Source organism: Aythya ferina, assembly GCF_964211825.1.
Source record: "Aythya ferina genome assembly, chromosome: 3".
In the NCBI taxonomy this organism is placed as follows: domain Eukaryota; kingdom Metazoa; phylum Chordata; class Aves; order Anseriformes; family Anatidae; genus Aythya; species Aythya ferina.
The window spans coordinates 46,367,613-46,393,877 of record NC_140298.1 but is presented as its reverse complement, the minus strand read 5'-3'; the positions used below and the strand labels follow the sequence as shown (position 1 = coordinate 46,393,877).

The window sequence follows — 26,265 nt, the reverse complement described above, 5'->3', positions numbered from 1 at the left end:
CAATGTAGTAAGTGGGAGTAACTTTGTCTAAAGGAGTCCAAGTGAAGACATGAATCACATTTCACTTTGGCCCAGAACTTCAAAAGTAAAAGGAGGAATTGAAAAGAATTCTGAGAAATTCACTGCTGCCTGAGTATTTTAATAAAATTTAAATGCAGTATATTGTCGTATATTTTTAAGAAGCTGCAGGTTTCAAACCTGTATATCTATTATTTGTCATTTTTGAAAAGTGAAAAATGTTTTAATTACTTTTGCATTTCACCTCTTTCATTGAAAATATTCATACATGTACAAATTATACACTTGTGGCATGAACCAGAAACACACATCAATTTCACCATTCTGAGCACACTTCAGAATCACAGCTCTTTGAAAGTTTTAAAATACTCTAAATTCACATGAGAAAAATTTAAACTAAAGTACTGAACCTAAAATCTTCAAAACCAATTTTCAGTTCATACGAGATTCTACGTATGCCTAATCCATCCGTAGGAAGTACAAATTGTGTTTCCTTGCTTTGGATGTGCTTGAATAGCACTAATTTCAATTCCTCTTGGGAACCCTCTTGGGAAAAATTGTCCCATACTGGCAGAACTATGGATTAGGTGCACCTTTACCTGCACCTTTACCTACCTCAGAACACCTCTGTTTTTTTCCCAACATGATTTCCAAAAGGACCGCCTCCGGAAGACGGCATTTCCAGGAGTGACGTTATAGCTTCAGAGACGTTGTTTCGATGGCACTGCAATGTCATTCCCAGAAGTACTACCTTCTGGAGGCGGGTCCTGGTGGGAATGATATCACAGTATGACAAGTATTGTCAGGGTACCTGCAGATAGGCACAGAGACTGGGTAATAAAATGCCTGCACATCTGTAGTTATAATGAAACAGCATTCTTCTGCTAGCTACTCTTACCTTATTTCTTTGGTCTTCTTAAAAACCGGTTTCCCATCATTTTCTTCTCCAATATCAAAAAGGTCTGAATACAGTTCCTTGTTTTTGTGGTCAACCTGGAAGAGTGCACATCTATCTGCATTCACCAGGTTTTTTGCATATATCTACAGACAAAAGACAAAACTAGAGTTAATGGTCATGGGTTAGATTATCTTCAGTTATTTGTCTGATAAAAACATAAATCCTTAGAAGTTTGAAAAACTTATCCAATGTGAAAACCTGGTTGAAGCAGCATCCACCTTCACAGCAATATTTTAGGACACAATTCAAAAGGAAAGTGTGATATGCTTTTTCAAAATTTTCTGTAAATTAATGTGATCTTTCTGAGAAATGCAGATCTATCTTTAGAGGTTTGAATGTTTGCTAAAAGAGAAAAGGCTTTCTAATTTAACTGTATTTCAAGTACAAGGAATGCTTTTCATAATGGTACCTTTCCCTCTATTTTTAGAAATTATTCATCTTCATGTGATTTTAAATAGACAGTATATAGCAAGACTTAAGAACATTTTTTTGGCTTTTTTGTGTGTCTTCAGTGCAAATATAATGGTGAATATCCAGTGAAGGAAGACATAACAGAGAGTCTAGTGTTTGTTTCTAAAAAAAAAAAAAAAACAAAAAAAAACATGTAAATGTGCCTGTGACACTCAAAAATAAACAGAGGAAAATTAGAAATGTCATGATAGATTACCACTTGCAGCAGTATGGGAAATAGATGCAAACTCCTGATACTAGGGACAGTTCTTGGACAAAAATTCAAAAATTGAGAGCTAGTAAGTTCTTCATGAACTAAATAAAGGCCCCAAGATACCACCCATAGTCAAGTACCACAGTGTAATAATATACCTTCATGGCCTTTATCATACTTCGAGCTAGGTACTTTCATCTCAGCAAAACTAATCGCCAGTCAGCACAGAACTTTGTCCCAGGAACACAGCAGAATTTCACTGAAAGGTTTCTCAGACTTAGGATGGACTTTCTGAGAACACTAGGAAAGCTAGGAAAGACTGTTGATTGTGTCACATGAGTATCACTGTGTTAAGATACATACTCAGGTTCAAGAATGTGCTCTGTCCTATTCAGGTACATCTCCTGCTTTTCTTATCTGCCCAGAAAGTATAGTAACTGCATATTATAGAAAGGTCTAAGGTGTCTTTCTCTCTCTCTCTCTCTCTCTCTCTCAATTGTACATGTATATATTCAGTCAAAGAAAGAGACTAATTATGATTACTCCTTGGTCTTTGGTGTGTAGGACATGCAGGGAGGACAGCTGAGACTTCTCAGGCCTTCTGTATGAATGAACTCTTTTTTTTTTTTTTTTTTCTCTCTCTCACTCTCATCTTTCAAACAATAACAACAACAAAAAAAAACACCCAACCTAAAACATTTCATTTCATGTTAATGGAAGTAGACAAATGTTAGACCTTTGCAGGAAAAACCTGTGAGATGGTAAATCACTGGCTGTGAAGCTTTACTCCACTGTCATATGAGCTATGTAACGTGCACTGCACAGAAACCATCTAGACTTTACTAGCTGGAGAGCTCTCCAATATTGAAAGAATCTGTGGCTAGAAAGATCCTGCTGTTTTCTTCTGGTCCATCAGAGCAGGGTAAAACAGGGAGAGTGCAAGCTAAGATATAACTTTTGTGAAATATTGAAGTAGTGAAGTGAAACTGACTGTCACTCTTCTGTCCCTCTGAGACAGAGAATATGCCACATAATGATACAATCACACTCTCATAAAATGGTAATGTGTGCAAATGTAATTCAATTAATTGGCCCAAGAAACAGCCAACTACTACAGATTAAAAAGGAAGCTGAGTATGAAGCATCTATACAGGCTAAAATGCAGAACCAGGATACAGCCAAGTGTCTCTGAAAAGACAAGGAAAGAGTAAGCATATTTTACTGCCAAACGTGTTTTCCATCAGAACTCTCTTCACAGTGAAGAACAGGGAAGAATATGAATATTCGTCCTCAATGCTGTATGTTATATTACATCAGTTCTTTTAAATGTTAAGCAATTATTAAGCAGTTCATTTAAACTGGAAAAGTCAGTGTTCAGAAATGTATCCTATGTGCAAAAGTCTTGACAATGTACTAACTAGAATAAGACAAAAACTGCAAAATATTTTCTATAACTAATTCAAGTTTCTAAGTAAAAGCACTTCTATATTGTTTGCATTTTTTGTTTCTTGTCTTGGAATACTGCAGCTAAGAATATCACTTTGAAGATTAGGGCATATGTTGGAATACTCTTGGAGAGTACATTTGAATATGCATATTGAACTAATAGTATCAGAGATATGATTAAGATTTACATTTAGGGAAAAGAACTGCAGTATTAAATGAATGTGCCTGAAGCTAAAAAGTGTAATTCATTTCTTAAACATTCAAAATGTGCTACAACCAACCAGTCCACCAGATATTTGTAGACACTGTTCAGGAAATAATTCCAAATTTGAAAATGATTCAAAAAATTGTAATCTGTTTCTTGACTGTACGTCATGTAATTCATTGATTAAACACAGTCTGTTAGCTATTTCATTGGATTTGGCTTTCATGTTGGTTTTTTTTGTTTGTTGTTTGTTTTTTATAAAATATTGACTGACTCTTCTGTTATGTCTGTAAATACTTCTGCAAAGCAAAGGGGATGTAATGTCTTGCACATCTCATTCAGCAGCTGGAACAAATACGCTAGAAATAATGTTTGACTTCCTACAGACAACTTCCTGAGGAATGTTTTGCAGCATGTAGAAAACTTGAATTTAGGAGAAAGGACAACAGGTTGAAGTAATAAGAAAAACAAAAACCTTTTTGTTACAATTTTCAAACCTTCAACACGCAATAGTAATGACATAGTTCAAGGACAGTATTGTGTCATTACTTATGAAAGCTGTGAAATGAAGTTATTGCAACAATCAAAATCGAGCTGACACCTTACTTTCCTCTTCCATATAGAGATGTTAATTTTGTTTGTATTATGTATCCATCACAAACAGCTCAGACATTTCAATGATGTGTAATGTCTTACTTTAAGGAAAGGAGAATGGAGGATTTTAATAACCAAAATTAAACAAGTTAGAAGGGAAAAAACAGAACTTACCATTATATGTTCAAGTAGAGAATCTATTGCAACTATATTATCAAAATATGTTCTGTAAAGAAAGAAGACTCAGTTAATATTTGCATTTAGCTAAACACTTCTCAAATGACTGTTGTGGGCTCTTGTTGGGCTCTTTTCAATTAACTGAATAGTTAATAGAAATAGGTGAGAAAAAATGTTTGCATCTTGAAAACCATTTACTTGCTTTCTATTGCACAAGGAATTCAGCAATGGTCCTACTAGATCTGTTCCTTTAAGCCATTATTCAATAATGACAGAACTCCTTAGAAAAAGAAAAAGACTACCAAACATTGTCTGTCTTGAATTGAACAGGCCCTGACTGGGCAACACCAAAAAGGTATCAAAATGCTTTGCCATCTTTTACACACTTAAAATTTTAAAAGGAGAAGCAAAAAGGGAAAGCAATCCAGAAGATATACATTAAACCAAAAAAAAACACAACCATCTCTTCCATTGTTCACTACAGATATATAACATTATCTGCACATGTATTCAAAATGTCTCATTAGGTTTATGCATAGAGGATTATGTACTGAGAACTAATAAATACCATGTGTTGTAACTAAATTCGTATCATATTAATCTACTTAAATACTATTTAATAGTATTTAAAAGCAACAATTTATGAAACTTTTAATGAGTATTCTTTATTAGCCCGGGTGTTTGCATATTGGTGTTGCAGAAGACTAATCTTGTGACTTAAAAAAAAAAAAAAAAAAATTATCTCAGTTTCACAGTGAAGGGGTAACTGCCCAAGGACAGCCAAGAACACTGAATGATAAAGGTCAAGCTTATTAGTAAAAGAGGCCTAAATCAAATCTTCCACATTCCAAGTCTTAATAACCCCTGGATTACAATGCTCCCAAGAGACAGAAAGACATTCTCCCATGGCCTTGCACACATATACAGCTCACTTCTGTTTGGGTCTAGTGAAAAGGTATATAAAACATATAATACAGGTGTATAATACAATGTCTTAAAATTTCAGAGACATGAAGAGGTGGAGCACTATATACCCTGCCCTTTCTACAATGTTATAGAAGATGTCCTACTGACAGTGCATAGTAGTTAATTTCTCATTGAATAGGAAATCCTCTTTCCATATAAGAACATGTACAGACCGTGTCTAAAAGCAAACTGAGTATTTCCTTGCCAGTGCAATTCTTTACCTACATGAAATTGATAAAAGTGTTAAATGATATTCCTTTTTTTTTTTTTCTCAAAGCATAGGCTTTCTTTTTTGTTAAAATTAAAATATTCTAACAATTGATAATGCTATTTTCTAACAATTGATAATACTTTTTTTGCAGAAAAATCTATTAAATATTTGCAGTATTTATTGTAATTTTTTATCTTAAAATTTTAAAATATAAAATTCTTTAAAACAAATTCAGTATTATTTACCAAAAGTAAATTGCCAGCCACTAAATTTGGCTAGATTAATCCAGTGTTCACAGGTAAACTAGCTCAGTACAGATGCTAGCAGCAGACAACCACTGTGCAAAGGAATGTAATGGTGCAAGACACCACAGCAATTGAATAGCTCTGACAAGGGAATGATGAGAATGCTCTTTAGGAGATACACTCTAAAAATAAGCTGAAATTAAAAAATAAATAAAACAAACAAACAAACAAAAAAACATTTCTAGGACCAAAATGTAGGAAAAACATCTGGGTACAGCCTACTTGCCCTCCATGCAAGAGGCAGGCTCCTTCCACCAATCTATCATCTCCCATTGCGGCAGAAGTGATTCAACTCCCTGTATTTGCATTTCTGAGTTATGGCAGAGGCATGCTGGACATCCTTTAATCCTATCAGCTTGAGAACTATTCATCAAGACCCAAAAAACAATACCACCAACCCTTAATTATTTTAATTTACTATCTCTATTGTTTAAAGATGCTTGCAACAGTAACAAAGGAAAAGGGATGAAGGACAAGAAGATCGATTAGAACACATAATTGACTTCACAAGTTTTAGAACAAACTTTCATACTTCTACATGGTTTTCAGCTTAATCTTTCATTTATCATGATGAGAAATTAAAATAACATATACCATACACAGTTACAGTTCTTTGAAAACAAAAACAGAGTCTCCAGAAAACACAGAGATGAACAACCGTGTGACAGTCCTGATTCTTCAAGGTTATACCCTTGAAGTGTGTATACTTATGCATATATACTTATACATGCATGTAGAGGTCAAAAAATTAGGAGGGAAGTGCTGAAACAAATTGACTAAATTTTCAAAAAATCCATACAAACCTTCTAAAACTGACCCTGACAAGAAATGACACCTGTTTATTCTTTTGGCATGCAGAGCCACGTTTAAATCCAACGGGGGTGGGGGGAACAACAACAACAACAACTTGCTAAAGACCACAAATGTAAATAAATTCTATACATTATAACTGGATTTTACATTTTCTTCTGCCATAGGAATAAAGCAGTATAACAGCAATACACCACTGCCACCTACATCATTCATTCTTAGCTCTGTGCTGAAGTTTTTCTGCCTTCTTCACCTGTTCAAATTAGAAAGCTCATCAAAGTAGACTGATGAGGTTATAGTGCAAATCATACTTACTTCGATACATCAAGCAAGAAGTCATTCAGTTCAGTCTGTTTGGCAAGGCCTCTGCACACCTGTGGAAGAACAGATTGTGTTATCATTTGTTCCAGGGGAACACTGAAGTCAGAGGGAACCTGAAGTCATGTGGTCTACCCATTTGATTTGTATTAAAAAAATACCACTCCTAGTGTATAGATATATTACACCATTGTATAAAATTAATAGTAGGATTTGTGTATTGGGCTTCAATCTTAGCTATCTCTTTTGTAGCCTAGTAGTTAAGGCCTAATTCCAGATCAGAAGTCCCACATTCTTCCCAGGCAAGAACCTGGGTAGGGTGAGTATTCTCCTTTGGCCTGCAAGAGCTGAAGGGAAAGGAATGAAAATGAACAATGAGCAGGCTTAAACTAAGTTTTTTATGTTTTGTTTTCTTAGATGTGAAAGACTTTACTGTTTAAGAGTGAGTCAGTATTATAAAGTGATGAGAAGTTGCAACTGCATGCAATTACAATTCTACTAGTACACAATAACCAAGGCCAGTAAATTCTTTCTGTATGTGCCAGGGTGAATGATCACACTAAACGAAGTAAATGATTTCCAGCAATGAGGTGGCAAATATTAGTCTTGAAAAGAAAAGCAGGAAATTTTGTGCAAGCCTTCTGTGAGGTTCATAAAAGACATCTTGAAAAAAATAATGTAATAATCTTCCTTCTGTGACTTGACAGATGAACTTGTTTCAGTATCTTCTGAGTGCTGATGGAATATGTTTAGATTCAGTGCTACTATCTTCTGTTAGCTGAAGGAACAATACCTCTCAGTAAAGCTGTTGGGATTTGCTACAGGAGATAGCAGTTTGTGGAGCTTCATTAAGCACATCCTTAGTTGGAGTAGCTGGAGAACCATGAAGCAGCTAGCAAGGATAGCTTAAAGCAGGCTTAACTAGCAACACCTAATAATTTCAAACTGATTACTATGTGAGGAACCAGGCGGCCTGGCAGTTGCCTTCTTCCAAACAAAACAAAACAAAACAAACAAACAAAATACTGTAAAGTTGTTACAATTCCACTTCAATAATTATCTATCTACTTCACTAAAATTTCTTTTCTCTTTAAAATCAAAGGAATAAAAAAAAAATGTTATTTATTAAGTCATTTGTTCCATGGTTGCAAGTGGAGAGAACTATATCAATAGACACCAGAAACTTAAGCATACTTTTTCAGGATCTGGGAAGGGCCTTAAATCAATGTTTTAGTAGTGACACCATTTAAGTTTGAACATAATCCATATTTCTACCAATCAAGTCCTGGCAGAATGGCTACATAATGAAAAAAAATGAAAATCAACCCACACTTACTTGTACTTGATGTATTGCTACTGAAGCCCATGCAAGATTTGCTGTTGCAACCTGAAACAAAAGAGAAAACAAACAAATCTGAACAAACATTGAAAATGTCACACAATTTACATTAGATTTTTCTCTGTATAGCTAAGTGAATTAGACAAAGACAGGCAGCACCAATTTGTGAGGAGATAATTATTTTGTGAAAATCTCTGTATACTTGCAATAGCTTCAGTATCAGTAAGATACATTCAGACACTGGAGAACATTCCTCCACTTCTGTCATAAAGGTGGTTATCATTGCTCATAAGCAATGGTATTGGCAACCCATCAGGTCAGAAACATAACATCAAAACAAATGTCCCATGAGTCAAGGACATTAAAAATTATGTTATGTATATTTTTTTGAAAGACATCTGTTACAGAAATAAAATATAACACTTTCTGGGGCTGCATCTCTTCAGCCACAACTATTTCCAGCTGTAAACAGGCACTGTCTCTTTCACTACCATTTTGGTGGCAAAAGAAACAGACCTGATCCCTCATCGCAAGACTAGTGTTTTAAAGTATGACAGTTTCCAGGCAACATTTCAAGTAAATGTCAGGTAAACTGCAATTAACTAAGATGTGCTACCATGCATAATCTCCTGTCCTTGAAACACATAAGCTTTATAGGAACACAGAGGACACAAGTACTAAAAGTCTGCTGCTGCATTCCCTCCCTCCTCATGTCCTTTATTTTTTTTTATTTTTTATTTTTTTAAGCAGAACACATTGTACAGATTTAATAAAAACTGCTAATGGTATTCAAAGGCTTTCTGAAACCTGAAAACAAAAAGAATGCTTCAGAACTCTCAGAAAGTGACCTTTAAATATTTTTAATTTACTAATAAAATATTTTTATTTAGTAGTCTGTCTTTTCCAAGTAGAACATTAATGAAATTCAGTTAAAGAATGTATTTAATATAACATAAAAGATTCATACAGCTTTGCACAGAACAATGCATGTTTGAGACTATCTGAATTGTAGAATGATTAATGTAATAGGAGAAAATTAAAAAAAATAAAATAACTACATTGTGTGTAAGCAGAATTAATGAAGCACGGTATGTGTCTGGTCTTTTTGTTGTTCTGTGGACAGGGACACTAGCACCACCATACTAATCCAGCCCCTTGCCATGACCTCTGTGTACTGGAAAAAAGATACCAGCTGAGACACTGAAGCTGAAGCTACACATGTGCTGACTGCCTAGCTAATATACAAATATCTGCATCCCACTAAGCTTCTTAGGTTACTGATAAACAGAATATATGATTGACAAATGTTACTATTTTTTTCCTTCCTTGGGAGAACTAGTTTAATACCTCTCGTTGGCATGTTTTCTGCTTTTTGTGTAAGAATAATTACTCTTCAGTACAGATAAAGTGTAGAGCATTTGTGTTCCATGTAACATCTCATAACACTATCAAGACAACAGACCTTGTAACACTATCAAGACAACAGACCTTGCTAAGACTCGCCCATTTTGTCCTAATCTCTAAATTTAGGTTCATTTCCCTGAGGAAGGGCACAGATAGAAATGAACGACACAGTCCTGAGCCACCTTAGCATGTAGCTGGGACATAACGAGGCAAAAATCTCTGAGACATCTAATCCATTTTCAGATTCATTTGTCCTTGGCTAACAACTCAATGTTGAATGACAAATCGGCATGTGTGGACAATTTAACTGCACAGGCCTTATATAAATACAGTACACCATATAGCATACAGAACAGTCATGGAAATGGGAAAATGGATATGGATGGGAGTGTCTGTGTGGGGAAACGCCAGAATGAAAAAAATAGAAGAGGCTTTTATGAATGTCATGTAGTGAAGGCATCTAGATTAGCGGGTCGTCCAAGTACCAGCATATGCAAACACAGTTTCAGAGGACATCTAGATCAGGAGAAAAATAACAATGACGACACATCAAAAAGGACATCTTGATGACTCACAGAGGTGGGACACACTGGAGAGACAAAATATGTCAACTCCTAAAAGCTAAAGACAGACTAAAAACCATCACATGGCTGCCAACCTAGAAAGAAACCAGGAGACAAGAGGACTCAACAGGTGGCATCCCTTGTTCTCCACGTCCCTGAGAGAAGTCCTGGAGAGACTATCTGGATAACCACATCTCTTGTACCTGGCTGTTGGAAAAGACCACTTAGACACACACGTCTTGGTGCCTGCAAGCGTGTGGATATATATAAGTACGCAAATAAGTGCTTCACTTATACTTTAAAGTAAAATCACTTTCTCCTGTGAGACCTAGCATAGAGAGTTTCTATATGATTGCAACAACATAGCAAAATTATATCCCACAATAGGGCTATCCCCTTGAGAAACAATATCAAAAACAAATTAACCAAAAATATCTTTCCATCCTGTAAAATAAAGCTTTTTCTGGAAAGTTAAAATTGAGACCCAGTGTAACTTAGCAGTATAAAGTAACTTCATTTTTCTGACATATGATGTACACTTGCATAGATATGCTTTATTCGGCACTTTTGCATTAACTTCTTTAATGACTTTGTATTGAGTTTATAATCAATAAAGACAAATATTTGATGATAAAATTCACATATGAAAAAAAAAAAAAAAAGAAGAGTGAGAGAAGAAAGTTTGGAGGGTGGAGGGCTGAGGTGCTAGTCATTGCTGCAAAGGGGGGATTTGCAGAACAAGTTCTGGAAAGTGGTGCCTCACCTCTTGATGACTTAGATGGAAGGCCTCTTTGCCCCAGTGACGATAAAGCTCCAGAATACCAATCAGATCACCAATTGCAGTGACGATGGGTAAACAAAGAACAGATTGGATACGAGTCCCTGATTCCAGTCCAGTACCTTTGGGAAATCGTTCATCCTAGAAAATGTAAACATAATCTGATAAAATGTAAATATCATAACATTAATATAAAAGATAAATTGGTGCTTTTCTCACCCTCCTGACTGATCAAATCTGCAGGAACATATATTTAATGATAAAATTCACTAAAAATCATAACTCCCAGCATAATTTACATTTAGCATTAAGACATTTACTAGAAAAGTTCCATAAAAAAAATCTTCTCAGCATTAATTTATATGTATAGATAAACTTAGTGATACAAAGTTAGAATTAGTTGTGATATTAGCTTCAGGTTTGCTTTTATAATGCATTTTCTTTATTCTCATAGGCAGCAAATCAACACTTCATTGCTAATGCCAGTCCAGATTAAGAGAGAAGGAAAGAAACATACAAAGAAAAAAGAAAACTAGAGCATTTGTAATTATGAAGTGGGCTGCTCAGATTTCAGTGTTACCAAGCAGCCAGCAGTGTTTGCAAGAGGATAAAAATCAAAAACTGAGGCTAAGGCTAAGGCTTTAGGTTATACAGAGTTATAATCCTCAACTGACTCCTGAGGAGAAAAACATTTTCCAAAAAAAAAATTACATGAGAGAAAGTATTTCTCCTTCCCTTGCTTATGCATCCTGAATAAGCCCATGCACAATTTATATTAATAAATGTTAAAAATAACCTACCAGCTGCTATAAAAAGCCCAAATGTATAACATTTGCTTTAAGTAGGTAATATGCAACACTTTATAACTTCAACTCCTCGTGAATGAAAACTCACAAAAACCAGAGAAGCTACCTTTATGTTGAGGCAGTAACTAGCTGACCTGAAGCATGCCAGAAGCACTTGGTTGCACACAGTCCTTCTGTGCATGATTTTTACTAGCTGTTCTCTGCAGACTCTGCTTAAAAAACTCTCTCTTCTTCATGGCTGATCCCACTTACACTGGGGAATGGGATACTTTCCTTTCTCAAAGAAAACAGGAAGTAATCTCTACCTTAATTACTAAAATGACAATTACTAAGATGAAAATTACTAAGATGACCTGAAAGTCTAAGAACAAATGACAGCCTCACACAAACTGGAAGGCAATGGAGAGTGGGAAGCACTTTTCAACACAAACCTCCTGCTTTCACTATTTAATTCTTTCTTCCACAGAAGAGGGGTGACGAGTCAGTTTGCATCCTAAAATCACAGGAAGGCAAACCACGTCACCACAATTAATCTTCCTTTTCTGGAGGGGTGAATAGAATAAAGAAGGACCAAAGTGAAAGGTCAGAGTGGGGAAATTGGACTGGGAATCAAAACAGCCAGTCCCCTGCTGCAGTGAACTTCCATCCTGCATAGCCTTCACAGAGGTTCACAATTTGAATTTCACAGTGAAAGGAAGTTAATCTTTTCTTCTTAGTACAACCCATTGAGGTACATTAGATGTTCTCTATGTACATCCAAACAGTCAATTCAAAACAGGAAATTTGTCTGGAGTTCTGTCAATAATCTGCTTATACTGTAAAACAACAAAGAGCTCAAAACTCCTCTCCACTAACTCTTCTTAGTATTAGGGATGTAAAATCAACACATACCATCTTAATATACAAGCCTATCATGACATTAATTGGAAATTACCAGTGACGATTTAAGCCTGTCTATTGTATCTCTATGTTATAGACAGAAAAAAACTAACAGCATAGAAACACTTGATACTCCAGCTAAGTACCAACTTCTACTACAGAGAAAGTAGCATCTACTTTTTGTTTTCATACATGGAGAACAGCATCCCTTCATCAGTATGGGGCAACTTCAAGTCCCCTTGGGCTACCTTCTTCAGCACCTGGCCACCTGAGAGGTCCACCAGGTAGCATGTGTATTTGGCATTTAAAATAGAATAAATAAATAAATAAAACTTTTAAAAACAGAGATGGAAATGTCCAATTTTGATCACTTTTGAGAAGATTCTTATTCTAGACCAAAAGAACTCAAAAGAGTACTGAAAACACTGAAGAGTAACCAATTTAAACAGTCTTGGTTTTCTCACAATCAGCCAAACATAAAGCGTTCTCATAAAGTACAATTAACTACCCAATTAACTATGCAACTGCATAGACATGACTAGAGAATAAAGTTTTCCAAGAAATTAAAAAGGACAGACATACATGGTGCCAAGAGTTATCAGAATATTACATAAAGATTTTCTGAATATTTAAATAAATACATAAATTTCTGCCTTTTGCTATCACTTACATATGTAAATCTCGTCTAATAATCAGAACTGTGATTGACATTCGTTTAAGTATGAGCTAAGTGCTATAATTAAATCAAACTTTGATTATCTATATGGAAGTCTTCTTGTTTGGGATCAGTACACTAATTGATTATTTCAAGACCAAAAGGACAGAAGTTTTGAGTGCTGTCTTTAACTATAATACCCTTACTTCTATTATCTGACAACAAAAAGCTAATAAAAGACAAAAAAAAATCTTTAAATATAAAAATGAATGCGATCTTCTGAATTTACTCCATGAAGTTAATCCAAAATAAAACTTATTTCCTCGGTAGCAAGACAGATGTTAATTACATTGTTATACATTCTGCTCAATAAATATATCAGCATCAAAATATTCAACCCATTAATATGTTGTATTCATCTCATTAAAAACAGAAAGCTTTTTACCCCCAGAATATCTTCTACTAACAACGTTTTTCTGGATCTGGCTACATAAGCAGATACTGTAGTGCCATGTGCAATGGGCCCTGCCGGAATGAGCCGTGGTTGTCCTTCTTTAGCTCCTGGTGGTGTAAATACACACAGACTCTAGTTAGAAGAAAAAAAAAAAAAAAAAAGGAAAAAAAGAAAAAATAACGTAATTAGAGAGCATGGCTACATTTACAGAGTCACTGTGATACATATGTAGTTCAAAGGATTGAATAAAGTAGGTAACAGAGAAACAGTTTTTGTGCTTTTGAATATGAAAAATAGTTGGTAAAACTCCATGTAACTCTTTCAAAATCATATAAAATCCCACTCTACATTCAATATTCAGACAGTGAATAACTCTTCCGCTGAAGTCAGTCAGCACTTATATCAGTTGGATTATGTTTACCTTGAATGTAGTTCAAGACTTCGAGTCACAGAAAAATATTATGCCTTATAAAAAATATTTTTTTCTAGAATGCAGTCACTTACTTCAATAGAGAATGCTCAGAAAGTACAGATAATCTTTATTTTTACTGTTTATCTCACCCAAATGAAAGATAATTTCAAAATTATTATTAATTTATTATTAATTTAATTATTACTAAATTATACTTCCTGAAATCCAAGTGACTATATTCATCCCCTGTACTAAAAGGGGACACAACACTATGCAGCATATTACTAGAGCTCCTAGTAAGAATGGCCACTCCTTTGTAATGATCTGTTTTAACGTTAGATTTTGCTTTCATTACAGCTATTACAGGGGTTCATCTCCCAAGATTCTATGGCATCAATGGTTATGATAATCAATAGTAATTACATCTAATCCTTCTGCTACATTTATAATTTCCAAAATTTTCTGTTACAGTAAACAAAAGCAGGTGCACATGTACTGTAGATACCAGTTGCTCTGGATGCAACATTGCCTTGAAAGACTGAAAAAATAACTTTTTTTTTTTTTTTTTTTCTAATAAGATTTCAGCTTCAGCTTAGTAGTATGCAGGGAGCTTTGCTCTGGAATTGTCATTGTATGTATAGCTAATTCTCAGTAGAAGAAACAACAAAAAAAAATCCCATAAAATCTTTGGGTCTGGTTCCTTGAAGAAATTAAGTGAATTCTGTGTACTATGAAATCAATAGCATTTCTGTTATTTCACTCTCCTCTTTAAAGACTTGTGAGGTCATTATTACTATGGTATTTCAATATCTCACAATCTCTATGCCTGTAGTCTCTAACTCCCTTGTATTGTGGGCAGTGAATACCATCCTTGTTTTATAGATAGCAACTAAGATTTAAAAAACAAACAAAACAAAACACACCTTTTATTTATATTGTTATTTTAGCTGAGGCTCCAATTACCATTTGAATACAAATTTCACAGATCACTACCCAGAGTGCAGAATGCCCTGTGTTATGGTTTAGAGTCAGAGCACGCCAAAAGGATCACAAGAGAAAGAAAATTCAGGTATGAAGGAAAGGTGAGACAGATTTCATAAGTCAATAGCCACCATCATGAGCCCTGTGAAACAGGATAAATTATTAAACAGGGGTTGTTTTCATAGAATCATAGAATCATTAAGGTTGAGAAAGACCTCTAAGATCATGTAGTCCAACCTTTAACCTAGTACTGAAGTCCACCACTGTGGACTAAGTTCCAAATCTACACATATCTTGAAAACCTCCAGGGATAGTAACTAAACCAGTTTCCTGGGCAGCCTATTCCACTGCCGCACAACCCTTTCAGTAAACAAATTTATATTAATATCCATCCTAAACCTCCCATGGTGCAAATTGAGACTATTTCCCCATGTCTTATCACTTGCTGTAGAATCACAGAACATAAAATACATCATTTGTAGGTGAAAATTCTGCAACTAGTCTCAGTTGTAGAAAATGAAGTGATGATATAAGATGTATCCTTTCATAATTATCATTTACTTCTTCTACAAACATGCATGGTGCATCATAAAACATTCTAAAGAATTCTGAAAAAGAACACACTGAGACTTTCAGAAATTAAGGAGATGCAATGTAATGCACCATTTCTGAAGTGATTAAGGTACCTTAGCTGGAACGGACATCATTTTGGAAGGAGAAAGTTGGACTTTAGGATGAGGTAAAAACAAATGATAAAAGAAAAGTATGGAATTAATGGTCATAGCAATTGTGAAATTTATCCAAGAAGATTTAGTAGTCTAATGATTAGGGTGATTAAAGAGTGTAAAAGAAAAACACTAAAGATTCGGATAAAACTAAAGAAGTATTTGTTCTGTTAAGGATAATGTCAGGAAGTCTTTAAAAGTTCCACAAGACAAGGCAATGTGTTTTCCATCCAGTTCCTCACATGATACTAATGTGATACAGATGGCAATTAAACAACCTTAAAAAAAAAAAAAAAAAAAAAAAAAAAAGCTGCCACAAAGTATTTTAGCTCTGACAAGACATTTTAGCATACTTTATGTCATAATTCTCATGCAGCCGGAAGGAAAGATATTTTTTTTCCAAGCTCTACTGAACTTGTACTGTATACACCCCATATAGAATCATAAAATCACAGAATGGTTTGGCTTGGAAGAGACCTTAAAGACCATCTAGTCACAAACCCCTGCCACAGGTATGGACATCTCCCACTAGATCAGGTTACCCAAAACCTCACCCAACCTTGAACAATCCCAGGGATGGGGTATCCACAACCTTTTTTTTTTTTTTTTTTTTTTTTTTTTTTTTAAATATAAAGCCATTACTTCTGTCCTATCACTATACTCCCTGATAAAGAGACCCTCTTCAGCTTTCTTGTAGGCCCCCTTTAGGTACTAGAAGGCTGCTATAAGGTTTCCCCAGAGCCTTCTTTTCTCCAGGCTCTCTCAGCCTGTCTTCATAGGAGGGGAGCCCCAGGCCTCTGGTTATCTTTGTGGCCCTTCTCTGGACTCATTCTAATAATACTTGTTCTAATTTTGATGTTTTGCATTACAGTACAAGTGCAGAAAATCTTGGATCTCTCTGTTTATTCTGATCCCAAATTTTAGTCTTATTCTTTAAATCCTTTTACACTCACAACTTCTTTAAAGAGTGGCCTTTAAGAGTCAAGGACATGGGAAAAGACAGAATGTTTATTTTATGTACCCTGTACAAGAATGTGCTAAAAAAAAAGGGGGGGGGGGGGGGGGCAACAAAAACATACAAAAACAAACAACAACAGAAGCACTGAATTGGCACACTGAATCTGCCAGAATAAGCATGCTCAATTTACCAGAATAAAAAGTTCTATTTATTCTTACTTTCTTGTAATCTAGTAAAATACAGATACATACAATTCTTAACTGTAAACTTAGTTTCATTATTACTTGCCTCATAAGCTTAAGTTTCATGATTTTACATGCACTTAAACAGAATGAAAAAAAAAAAATCACTTAACAGATCCAAGAAAAGCACTTCAGTAGCTGGAGAAAAAAAAAAAAAAAAAAAAAAGTACATTTGGGGAAGGGGAAGAGGCTTAGGGCATTAAGGGCACAGAAATACTGAAATACATACTGTTGCAAATATTTGACCTGCTAAGCTATATGCTTTGATTAAAAAACAAACAAACAAACAAACAAAAAAAAAAAAACAACAAAAAACCTACTACTGAAATAGTACTTTCATAGTAGAAATAATAACACTATATGTTCGATACCAAAAAATTGGTTCATATTGCAGAGTATTGCAAAATTCAGGAGATAAAACACAAACTCTGAATTACATAGTCAAAGTAGTGGAACAAGTCAAATTAAATTAACAGGACACCAGGGACCAAAGCTGATCTTTCTAAAGATTAACACTTTTACTAACACAATTCTTCTTATTTTTCTCAAGACATATTTGGTTCTTTATGCCAACAGAGCAATATGTGATGCTAAGCAGAGTAATTGTGCAATTTAAATTACGTATATAAAAAGTGCTTCTCCACACTGATCTCCTGAGCCCCGCCCACAATTAAATATAAAGCAACACACAAAACTTTCTCTTCTCAGAAACACCTTCTCAGAACAGAAGAAAGGAAGAAAACACAGACACATATTCTTGTCCAGAAGCAGCCTTCACTGGATCTTCAATGTAAACTGTGTTTACACAATGAAGTTTCACTAGCAGAAGTTGCTTTTGCCAGCATGGTCTTTTCTGGGTCCTTGTGTAAATAACAGTTTGGCTGGCAAACCCCTCTGTTGCTACTATAAAGAAGTACAGCTGTGAATATGTATTTTGCTATTGAAAAAAGCACATGGATACTATAGTAATTTTACCAATGTAAAAGAGTTTCTTAGAAGAGATTCAAGTTTTGTTTCTTTTAGAGAAAAAGACAAACAAACAAACAAACAAACAAAAAAAACCACAATACATTGTTAAGAGGTCAGCGAGGAAAACCTCTTCCAAGTACCTAGCAGGTACTATGTTTGAAACTATTCCCTCTCTACAGGTAGAGAGCATGGCTGTTCAAGGATAAACCATCACTATCAAACTAAGCATTATCAAACAGTCCTTGATGTCCAAGGTCACTGAACAATCTAAAATCTCATTCCAACTGTGCAGTACTATTCAAAAAACATGCACATTTTGTCATAACTATATATGAGCTGCAATTAGTCCATAAACTTGTACTAACCCACATCTTTCATAGAACCATAGAATAGTTCAATTGGGTTGGAAGGGATCTTAAAGATCCTCCTGTTCCACCCACCTGACATGGGCAGGGACACCTCCCACTACACCAGGTTGCTCAAAGCCCCATCCAACCTGGCCTTGAACACTTCCAGGGATAGGGCATCCAAAATTTCTCTAAGCAACTTTTTCCAGTGCCTCACCACCCTCAGAGAAAAGAATCTCTTCTTTATAGCTAACCTAAATCCTTTTAGTTTAAAGCCATTACTCCTCGTACAATCACTATACTTCCTGATAAAGAATCCCTCTCCAGCTTTCTTGTAGGCTCCCTTTAGGTACTGGAAGGATCAACACTGAGCCTTCTCTTCTCCAGGCTGAACAACCCCAGCTCCCTCAGTCTGTCATCATAGGAGAGGTGCTCCAGCTCTTTATCTCCTCTGGACTTGTTCTAACACTTCCAAATCCTTCTTGTGCTGGGAGACCCAGAGCAGAACACAGTGCTCCAGGTGGGGTCTCGTGAAAGCCAAGTAGAGAGGGATAATCATTCCCTGAACTTGCTGGTCATGCTTCTTTTGATACAGCCAGGGTATGGTTGGCTGTTTGGGCTGCAAGTGCACATTACTGGCTCATGTTGAGCTTCTCATCAACCAGCACCCCCAGGTCTGGCCACTGTTGAACAGAGACAAATGTAACAAAACTCATCTTTTCGTATTTCACAGGCATTTTAAGTGAATGAACATATTGTAATCTCTCATGTCTATTCTATAATATATTAATAATAATTAATTAACTAATATATTAACTAGACTTTCAGTCTACAAGAATGCATAATGCATAACTGTAATCTGTTCATGATGAATATCATCATGACAGCATTCTCAATTACAAGCAAAAGACAGTAAATTTGGCTTTCAGATGCATAACAAAACTAGTATGTACCCATAAAGCCATAATATGGTTCTTGATGCTCATTCCTTGGTGCCTTGCGCTTAGTCTTTTGAATTTACAAAGCAATTTATCTTAAACCACTTTACTGTGGCTGAAACAGAAACCTCAGCACTCCTCACTTTCAGCAGATAAGAGAATCCACAAGAAGCACAACTGTTACTCATCTCGTCATGCTGTGATATCTTGGCCCTACTTTTTTTTTTTTAATTTTTTATTATTTTTTTTTCTGGTGAAATGTAATGCTTGACAGAGACAGAAGATTAAAATCCCAATAAAAGAAAAGATGAGGAGGAGCAGCCCAAGTCTCATAACACATACCATCAGCTTCTCCTGACAGATGTTCCTCCAATGATAAGAAACTACCCACAGTTTTCAGGTGCTTTCAGTCTTAGTCTTTGGCTCCTCTGATGAGGTCAACTATAGATGTAAGCGATGTTATTCCTCTAGTGGCTGTTGGGGTGTAGCCCATGGGAATATATCCGAACAGCAAATCCCAATCCAAAAAAGTGAGGCACCATTCAACCAGCTATATAAGGTTTGTCTGGATTTGAACTGCAGAACTGCAAACATGTATTGTTTGCATTTCCCAAACTGCTCAGTTGTTTATTCTCTACCAACAATATTTCTTATAACAAATACCAATCTTTTTTTTTTTTTTCTAAGAGATCTTTGTAGCAAAGAGGTCTGGATAAGTACCAGGTTTAATGATAAGAATGAGGGTTAAAGTACACACATCATAAGCGTTCCATTAACTAGTTGTTTTGGAGCTACGAGTGACTCTCATTGTGAGTTTTGCAGATAAAACCAGCCCTGAAAATGCTTAATGGAAAATGATTTAATATTCATTTGACATAAAATGAAATTCTTAATACTACAACATTGCTATACAAATTGATGCTTGGGGAAAAAAAAAATAAAGAGAAATAGAAATTCAGCAAGTTGACATTAAGTGAGCTTAATAGTATTTGCAGCTCACATCCCTTACTGTTTAGTGATAGTAACAATTTTTTCCTCTTAGTAAAGGATGCAACAGCAAACATAAGACCATACAGCTTAGTGATGATACAATTAATTGTAGATAGGTATTAAGGCTGCTCCTTAAGACCAGTTTTTGCAGGAACAAAGCTTACCACAATAAGCAATTATTACCAAGAAAACCAACAAAACAAAAAAAATTTGGGAAGCATCCACGGGAAAAAAAGCTTGGATTTGTAAACTGGCTAAACTGACATAGTAGCCAATGTTACCATGTTAAATCTTAAAGACCTATAGGCATTTATGTCCTGAGTTTAAGCACAAGTGCAGCAATTCTGCTGCAAGAAGCACACAAAGGATAAAAGGGAAAAAATTATACCCATTTTAATAATTTTTAAAACAATCTCTTATTTCCTTCTTTAAAGCTAACCAAGTACTTGAGAGATTTGCATTTTTAAACTCTATATTATGCAGGTATGTTGGGAAAATATACAAACGTTAGATAATTGTGAAATGAAAACAATGCATTTATGTGCTGTAAAACAACTAGTAATTGTTTTGTTTTTAATATTTGTATTCTTTTAAATAGTGTTAATTAACTTCATTTAATTCCTGAAAACTCTCCTGTTGATTCGTAAAACTGAAAACTCCCTCAAGAGTTACACTAGCTTATTGACACAGAAAACTACAGTGACTCACCTCTCTTCCACCCCCCTCTGTATTAAGGCATGGTCAGCTAAGCATTTTTCTGAAAGATGTTTGTATAAACAGCTCTCAAAAGACTTGCGAGGGTGAAGGTACCTGAGCTTTCACAAGCAACACACTGTAGTGCTTCATTACAGATGCAGTTGAGGAAGCTTTCCTAATCCAACCCTCCTACTTCTTGCCTTATATACCATAAATATATAGAAAATTACCTTACCCAGGTAATCTCTGCCTTACCCAGGCATATCTTCACCCCTCAACTTTGTTGTTGTTGTTGTTGTTGCAGAAGAACTGCAATGCCAGTTCTTCTGTTTCCTGACTATTCTCTCTGTTCTCTTTTGGGCCCTCTTCAGCCCTTCCACTTTTTAATTAAAGTGAAGTGCTTAAACCAGACATATTTTTCCACCTGAAACCACAACAAGAGTACAGAGTAACAGGAAAATTACTTGTTGTGAAGACTAGACTTCTGATACACAGCACGATGTCTCTTTTACAATAGCGATGATGTAGTTGGCTCATGTTTACTTTCAGATTCACTTCAACTCTCAGAATCTTTCTCAAAATCATCAACTACAGAGATATACAATCTATGCAGAATCTGGAATTTGTCCTCACCAAATTATTGTCTGGTTTCTTCAGACCACTTTCTAAAGATCGTTTTGAATTTTAATCTTTCTGTATAAGAACATCTGAAGTCCTTCCCAATTTCACACTAGATGCAAATTTTATAAGCTTTTCATCCATGCATCAATGAATATACTGAGCAAAACCAGATCCTGGATAAATCCTTGAGGATTTGTACAAAATAACCTGCCATTTTGATACTGAACCACAAATTACCTAGTCTCTGACTAGATCTGTATTCTACGTGTGGTATTTTCATCATGACTATTTCACCATATTGCCTAGCTGAATAGTAAATGAAACAGGACCAAAACTTCTTTAAGACATATCTTGACAGTTATCCATCTCATTTACTTACAGTTTCATAATTTTTTAACTCAAAATTGAACTGTTAAATAGTAATTGATCAAGAGCTTTTCCTCTCTACTGAGCATCACTATTCTCTGGCAAGCAGGAAAGCAACAGATTTCTTTCACTATGTCTGTAGAAAGTTTACATAGTGGTAGAACTAACTCAAGGATAGAGACTAAATTTTTCTGAATTTGCTTGCAAATAAGAAGAGTTTCACCTAGAAACATGTTTAAAACATTCATATCTCAGAGAAGATGTCTGCATACTCAAAATCATGTATGTCAGGTTGGCACAAAACTTGAGACAGTTAGCAATGAGTAGATTCTTTTTCCTTTTCCTAATTATTCACATCACCCCATAAATTCACTAGGTGGCACTGTAAGTCAAGAAGCAACAACATTCTGTATGACTAAAAATTCTACAATGGTTTAATAACATACACTCTGAAGCACAGTGTGTGCATGGATTTGTGGCCCCACATAATTATTTCTTAAAACATAGAAAACTCCTACATGAAGCAAGGATAGTCTGCTGGTAACACAATTTTCAGTTTCAGGAGCTAAGTAACATGCACAAAAACTAGTAAAAGCTACTTTAAGTATATGCCAATTAAATTCAAACTCACACAGCTTTACATAAGAATCAATATGATCATGTGTTGAATTACACAAATAAGTACTATAAAAAGAGACATCTGAAGAATGAGCTAATGTAGTAATACATTAGAAACTCTGTATAAAGTATTTTAGAAATATTGCCTGGCAAAGATATCGGCTTATGAGTTTAAATCCATGCTCAGCTAGCATGGTACTTGGGCACATTAATTTACATACACACCCTGTCAAATCCTTTAAGTCATGTTTAAAGATGATATTCAATTAAGGTAATAGCATGAGAACTATGAACTATATTTTCATCCCCATCAGTAATAAAACAGAGAACTGTAACAAAATAATGTCGTTTCCTTAAGAATTGTGGAACATTTCTGTTTGATTTGGAAGTGTTTCCAGTCTACAAGTTTATAGTATTTTCAAATTGAGTGTTATCTAATTTAAGATCATTTTATTTGCATAAGTGCAGTAAGCCATGGGCAAATCATAAATTCATAAAGGTACATCTACATGGCACAATGTAATAGAGTTCAAGAACCAGAAGTAGTGAGCACAGTTTGGTTCAGATCCTTTTACCATGATGAAAAAGCCATGCTGTTTCCAGCACCTGCATATTTTGCACTCTATTTTACCAGATGCATAGCATATGCAAAAACAGATTCTGAAACACGGAAAGACTTTACGGGGGGAGCAAGGAGTTGGACATGTGAGTGGTACTTACCTGCTTGGGGGCAATTATTTAAGAAGCAGAATCATAATATCAGCAGAATTGAACTATCAGTTAACACGGAGCACACCAAGTGCCAGAACTCCCAAGCAATCTGAACAACCAGAAAGTCACTAAAATTACTGAACTGCCCACACTCATTCTGGCACCAATTCTGAGTAACACTTGCATAAATAAATGCCCTATAACATGTAATTGGTGTGGCACCTTCTATATCAAGCAAATTCACTCAGCTAAAGATCCCAAAGGCATTCCGTCTGACACATCAGCTAGAAATTTCCTCATCCTGCTGTTATCTGACTCAAGGTATGTTTCTACCTTCAACAGAGAGAAAGAAAACAAGGCTATAAAGAAACCTAATATGTGGTCAGGTACTTTAACAAACTCACAAAAGCCCAAAGTAATGATATTCTATTGAATTCTGCTGTGTCCTTAAAACACCTTCAGCAACAGGGTGTTTACCATGTCCTGTTAAATGGCAAAGGAACTCTTTCTACAAAGCAAGGTCCTCCTTTAACAGCAAAAGTATCACCTATGCTTTGCAAAAAGAAAAACGCCAAACTTATCTTTACATTAAACAAAGATGCTTTCAGCTCTAATATAATAGAGAAGTGCTGTCTATATTAAAAATTGCACCAAATAAAGATTTACGAAGAAATCTTAGTAAGCTATGAAAGAAGATTTGCAATGATAGGGCAATCTCTCAATATTAAGAAATAATAGCACACAGTATGCAGTAATCATTTGCTTGTTTTCACTCTGTAAATGCCTACAATTTCTGTGAAAGGAAGATAACTTTTATCCTAATTAGAAACTCCTTATTTAATTTAGGCTAAAAGCAGTTACGGAAATCTTGTATTACGAAAATGTTCCCCAGCTGAACAGATTAGCACCTCAAAATTCTCATGTTTGGATTTCTTTAAACAGGCACAAGTATACTTATACATATGGACAGTGAGAGCTGAAATGAACTAGAGTTAATGCTTTAGCTCTGGTTTTGATCCTAAGGTCCCTTACAAAATTAAGTCAGAACAAAAATCACTAGAGAATTATTCAGGATAAGGTAGGTATCTAACTTATTATCAGTCTTCCTCCATTTTGACACAATCCCCTCTCGATACTTAGTTCTCAAAAATAAATAAATAAATAAAATCTACACACGCTCCAGAAAAGCAGTATGCAGGCACAAATTATTTGTTTGAAAGCATGGTGAAAATAACTGTCACATCAGGTATGCATAAGGTTGCTGACTGCATAAATACAAGGAGATATATGCATATTTTTTAATCAAAAAAAAATGCTAAAATGGAAACATTTCGATTTTTCTGGATTTGAGAAATTAAAATCTCAAATCAAGCATCAAAAATTGACACAAAAAAAATAGAAGCTATTCTTTAATATGTGGCTATACGTCTTCAGTACTTACTTTACTTTGTCTACACTAATTACAGGGTTTTGTAATTTTTGAAACAAAATAGTTAACTTCAGCTTAAAGAATTAGCCCCTTTCTGACTTTACACTATGCAGAATCTTTTTGTTCCCATTTAACAGAGACTTATTTATACATTACCAGTACTTGCTGACCAATGGTTAATATCTTGGACACATCCTTTAGATTAAATATTCAAGAGACAAAGATAACCAAATTAATTTTCAATGGCAATTTCCTACAAAAAGCAGACTAATGCATTACCATTTATTTATAAGACTACAAACATGGGACTGGCACAGAGCCCACTAATGTGAATGGAAAATCTCACACTAACTTCAAAGAACTTGGGATCAGTCCCTATAAAAACTACATCAGGAACATTCCATTTTGGGAGATGCAGTTACATAGCAGTGGTTAATAAAGTCAATGTGTGTTTTTAGTAGTTGGAACTTTATGCAGGAAAGTTATACTGGGAAGCAGATTCATTCAATTGCTTGATAGGCTATTAAAAACAAACAAACAAACAAACCACACACAAACACAAAGCAGAAGGTCAGAAAGTGCCTGTGGTAGGGAGACTGGGAAGAGTTCCTTTTACCCCTTTTATGCCACACAAATCTAACTTTAAAAACCTCACCATAGTAAGAATTGTCTAGGTCTTATTCTGTAAAGTTAATTTTACTGTAATGTTTTAAAATCAATTATAGAGATGTACCTATTGCTTAGTTGGCATGCAATTACTGCCCCTGAAGCTGTCCAGTACTGTGCATTCAGAACTGATGGTTTCAGTTCCTGCAAGTTCCTGTCTTCAGTGACTGTTTGCATTAAAGTGAAAATTGTCATCAACTAACACAGAGGATGAATACATTACTTAAATTATCACCCTTAGTAAAACAGTAGTTAAAATACACAATATCTTTGTATTTACAGAACACAGATCAAAACCAATTTCTAAAGAATACAGCTGGTAAACTTCATCATATTAAATAATCTTGAAATGAAAAAATACACAGAACCCATTTCCACTTCTTACTTTGAAGAAATCTCTATATGGGCCTTCTAATTAGACAGTCTATTTGAACAAGTTAAAAATATTCTCAGGCAGGGCTTAAGTCACTTGCAGGTTTGTATATCTTGAATTCACTTTTTTTATTATTTCAGAAGTGGCATTCTTTCCCTTTTCCTGAATGCAATCATTTCACAAAGAGCAAAGATTAATGGACTTTGCTCTTGAGTTGATTAATGGGCTACAAAATGTAAATTGACTATGTAAAGTAAGGAAACAAAATCAGTGAGGAAAAATAAATAAATAAATGTTTTCCCCTCTAGTCAGTTAGAAGAACTTAATTTGTTTCTTGAACAAATGAAAGATACAACATTTCTGCCAACTTGTGATTTTTAAGTTGATGGAACTTAGTGAAGTATAAACCGTATTTCCTTCTCTGCAGCCATTTAAAGTAACTACAAAATCTTGTGTAATGGTAACTGTACAAATTGACTTGGATACAAAAAGAAAGAAAAAAAAAAAAGGAATTTGAAATGTTAAGTGACAAAACAGTATTGCAGTCATTGCTATTCCAATTATTAAACTAAAAACTAATCTCATTTGTGAATTTTAAAAGCACAATTTATCTCATGGTAACCAAAATCTACACCTGAACTTTACATTATCTTATGGTCAAGTTGCAGCTTAC

At 35.0% G+C, this 26,265-nt stretch overlaps 1 protein-coding gene across 5 annotated transcripts in view; it reads right to left on the bottom strand.

The window, feature by feature from the left end:
* PDE10A (phosphodiesterase 10A) overlaps positions 1-26,265 on the bottom strand; it is a 368,649-nt gene that overhangs the window by 34,540 nt on the left and 307,844 nt on the right. For all 5 annotated transcript variants that reach the window (XM_084513731.1, XM_084513733.1, XM_084513734.1 and 2 more), the window contains 6 exons: positions 13,542-13,682; positions 10,742-10,897; positions 8,009-8,059; positions 6,670-6,728; positions 4,060-4,111; positions 917-1,059 (listed from right to left, as the gene is read on the bottom strand). In XM_084513731.1, coding sequence (XP_084369857.1) covers positions 917-1,059; positions 4,060-4,111; positions 6,670-6,728; positions 8,009-8,059; positions 10,742-10,897; positions 13,542-13,682 — 602 coding nt within the window. The remainder of the gene's footprint in view (positions 1-916; positions 1,060-4,059; positions 4,112-6,669; positions 6,729-8,008; positions 8,060-10,741; positions 10,898-13,541; positions 13,683-26,265) is intronic.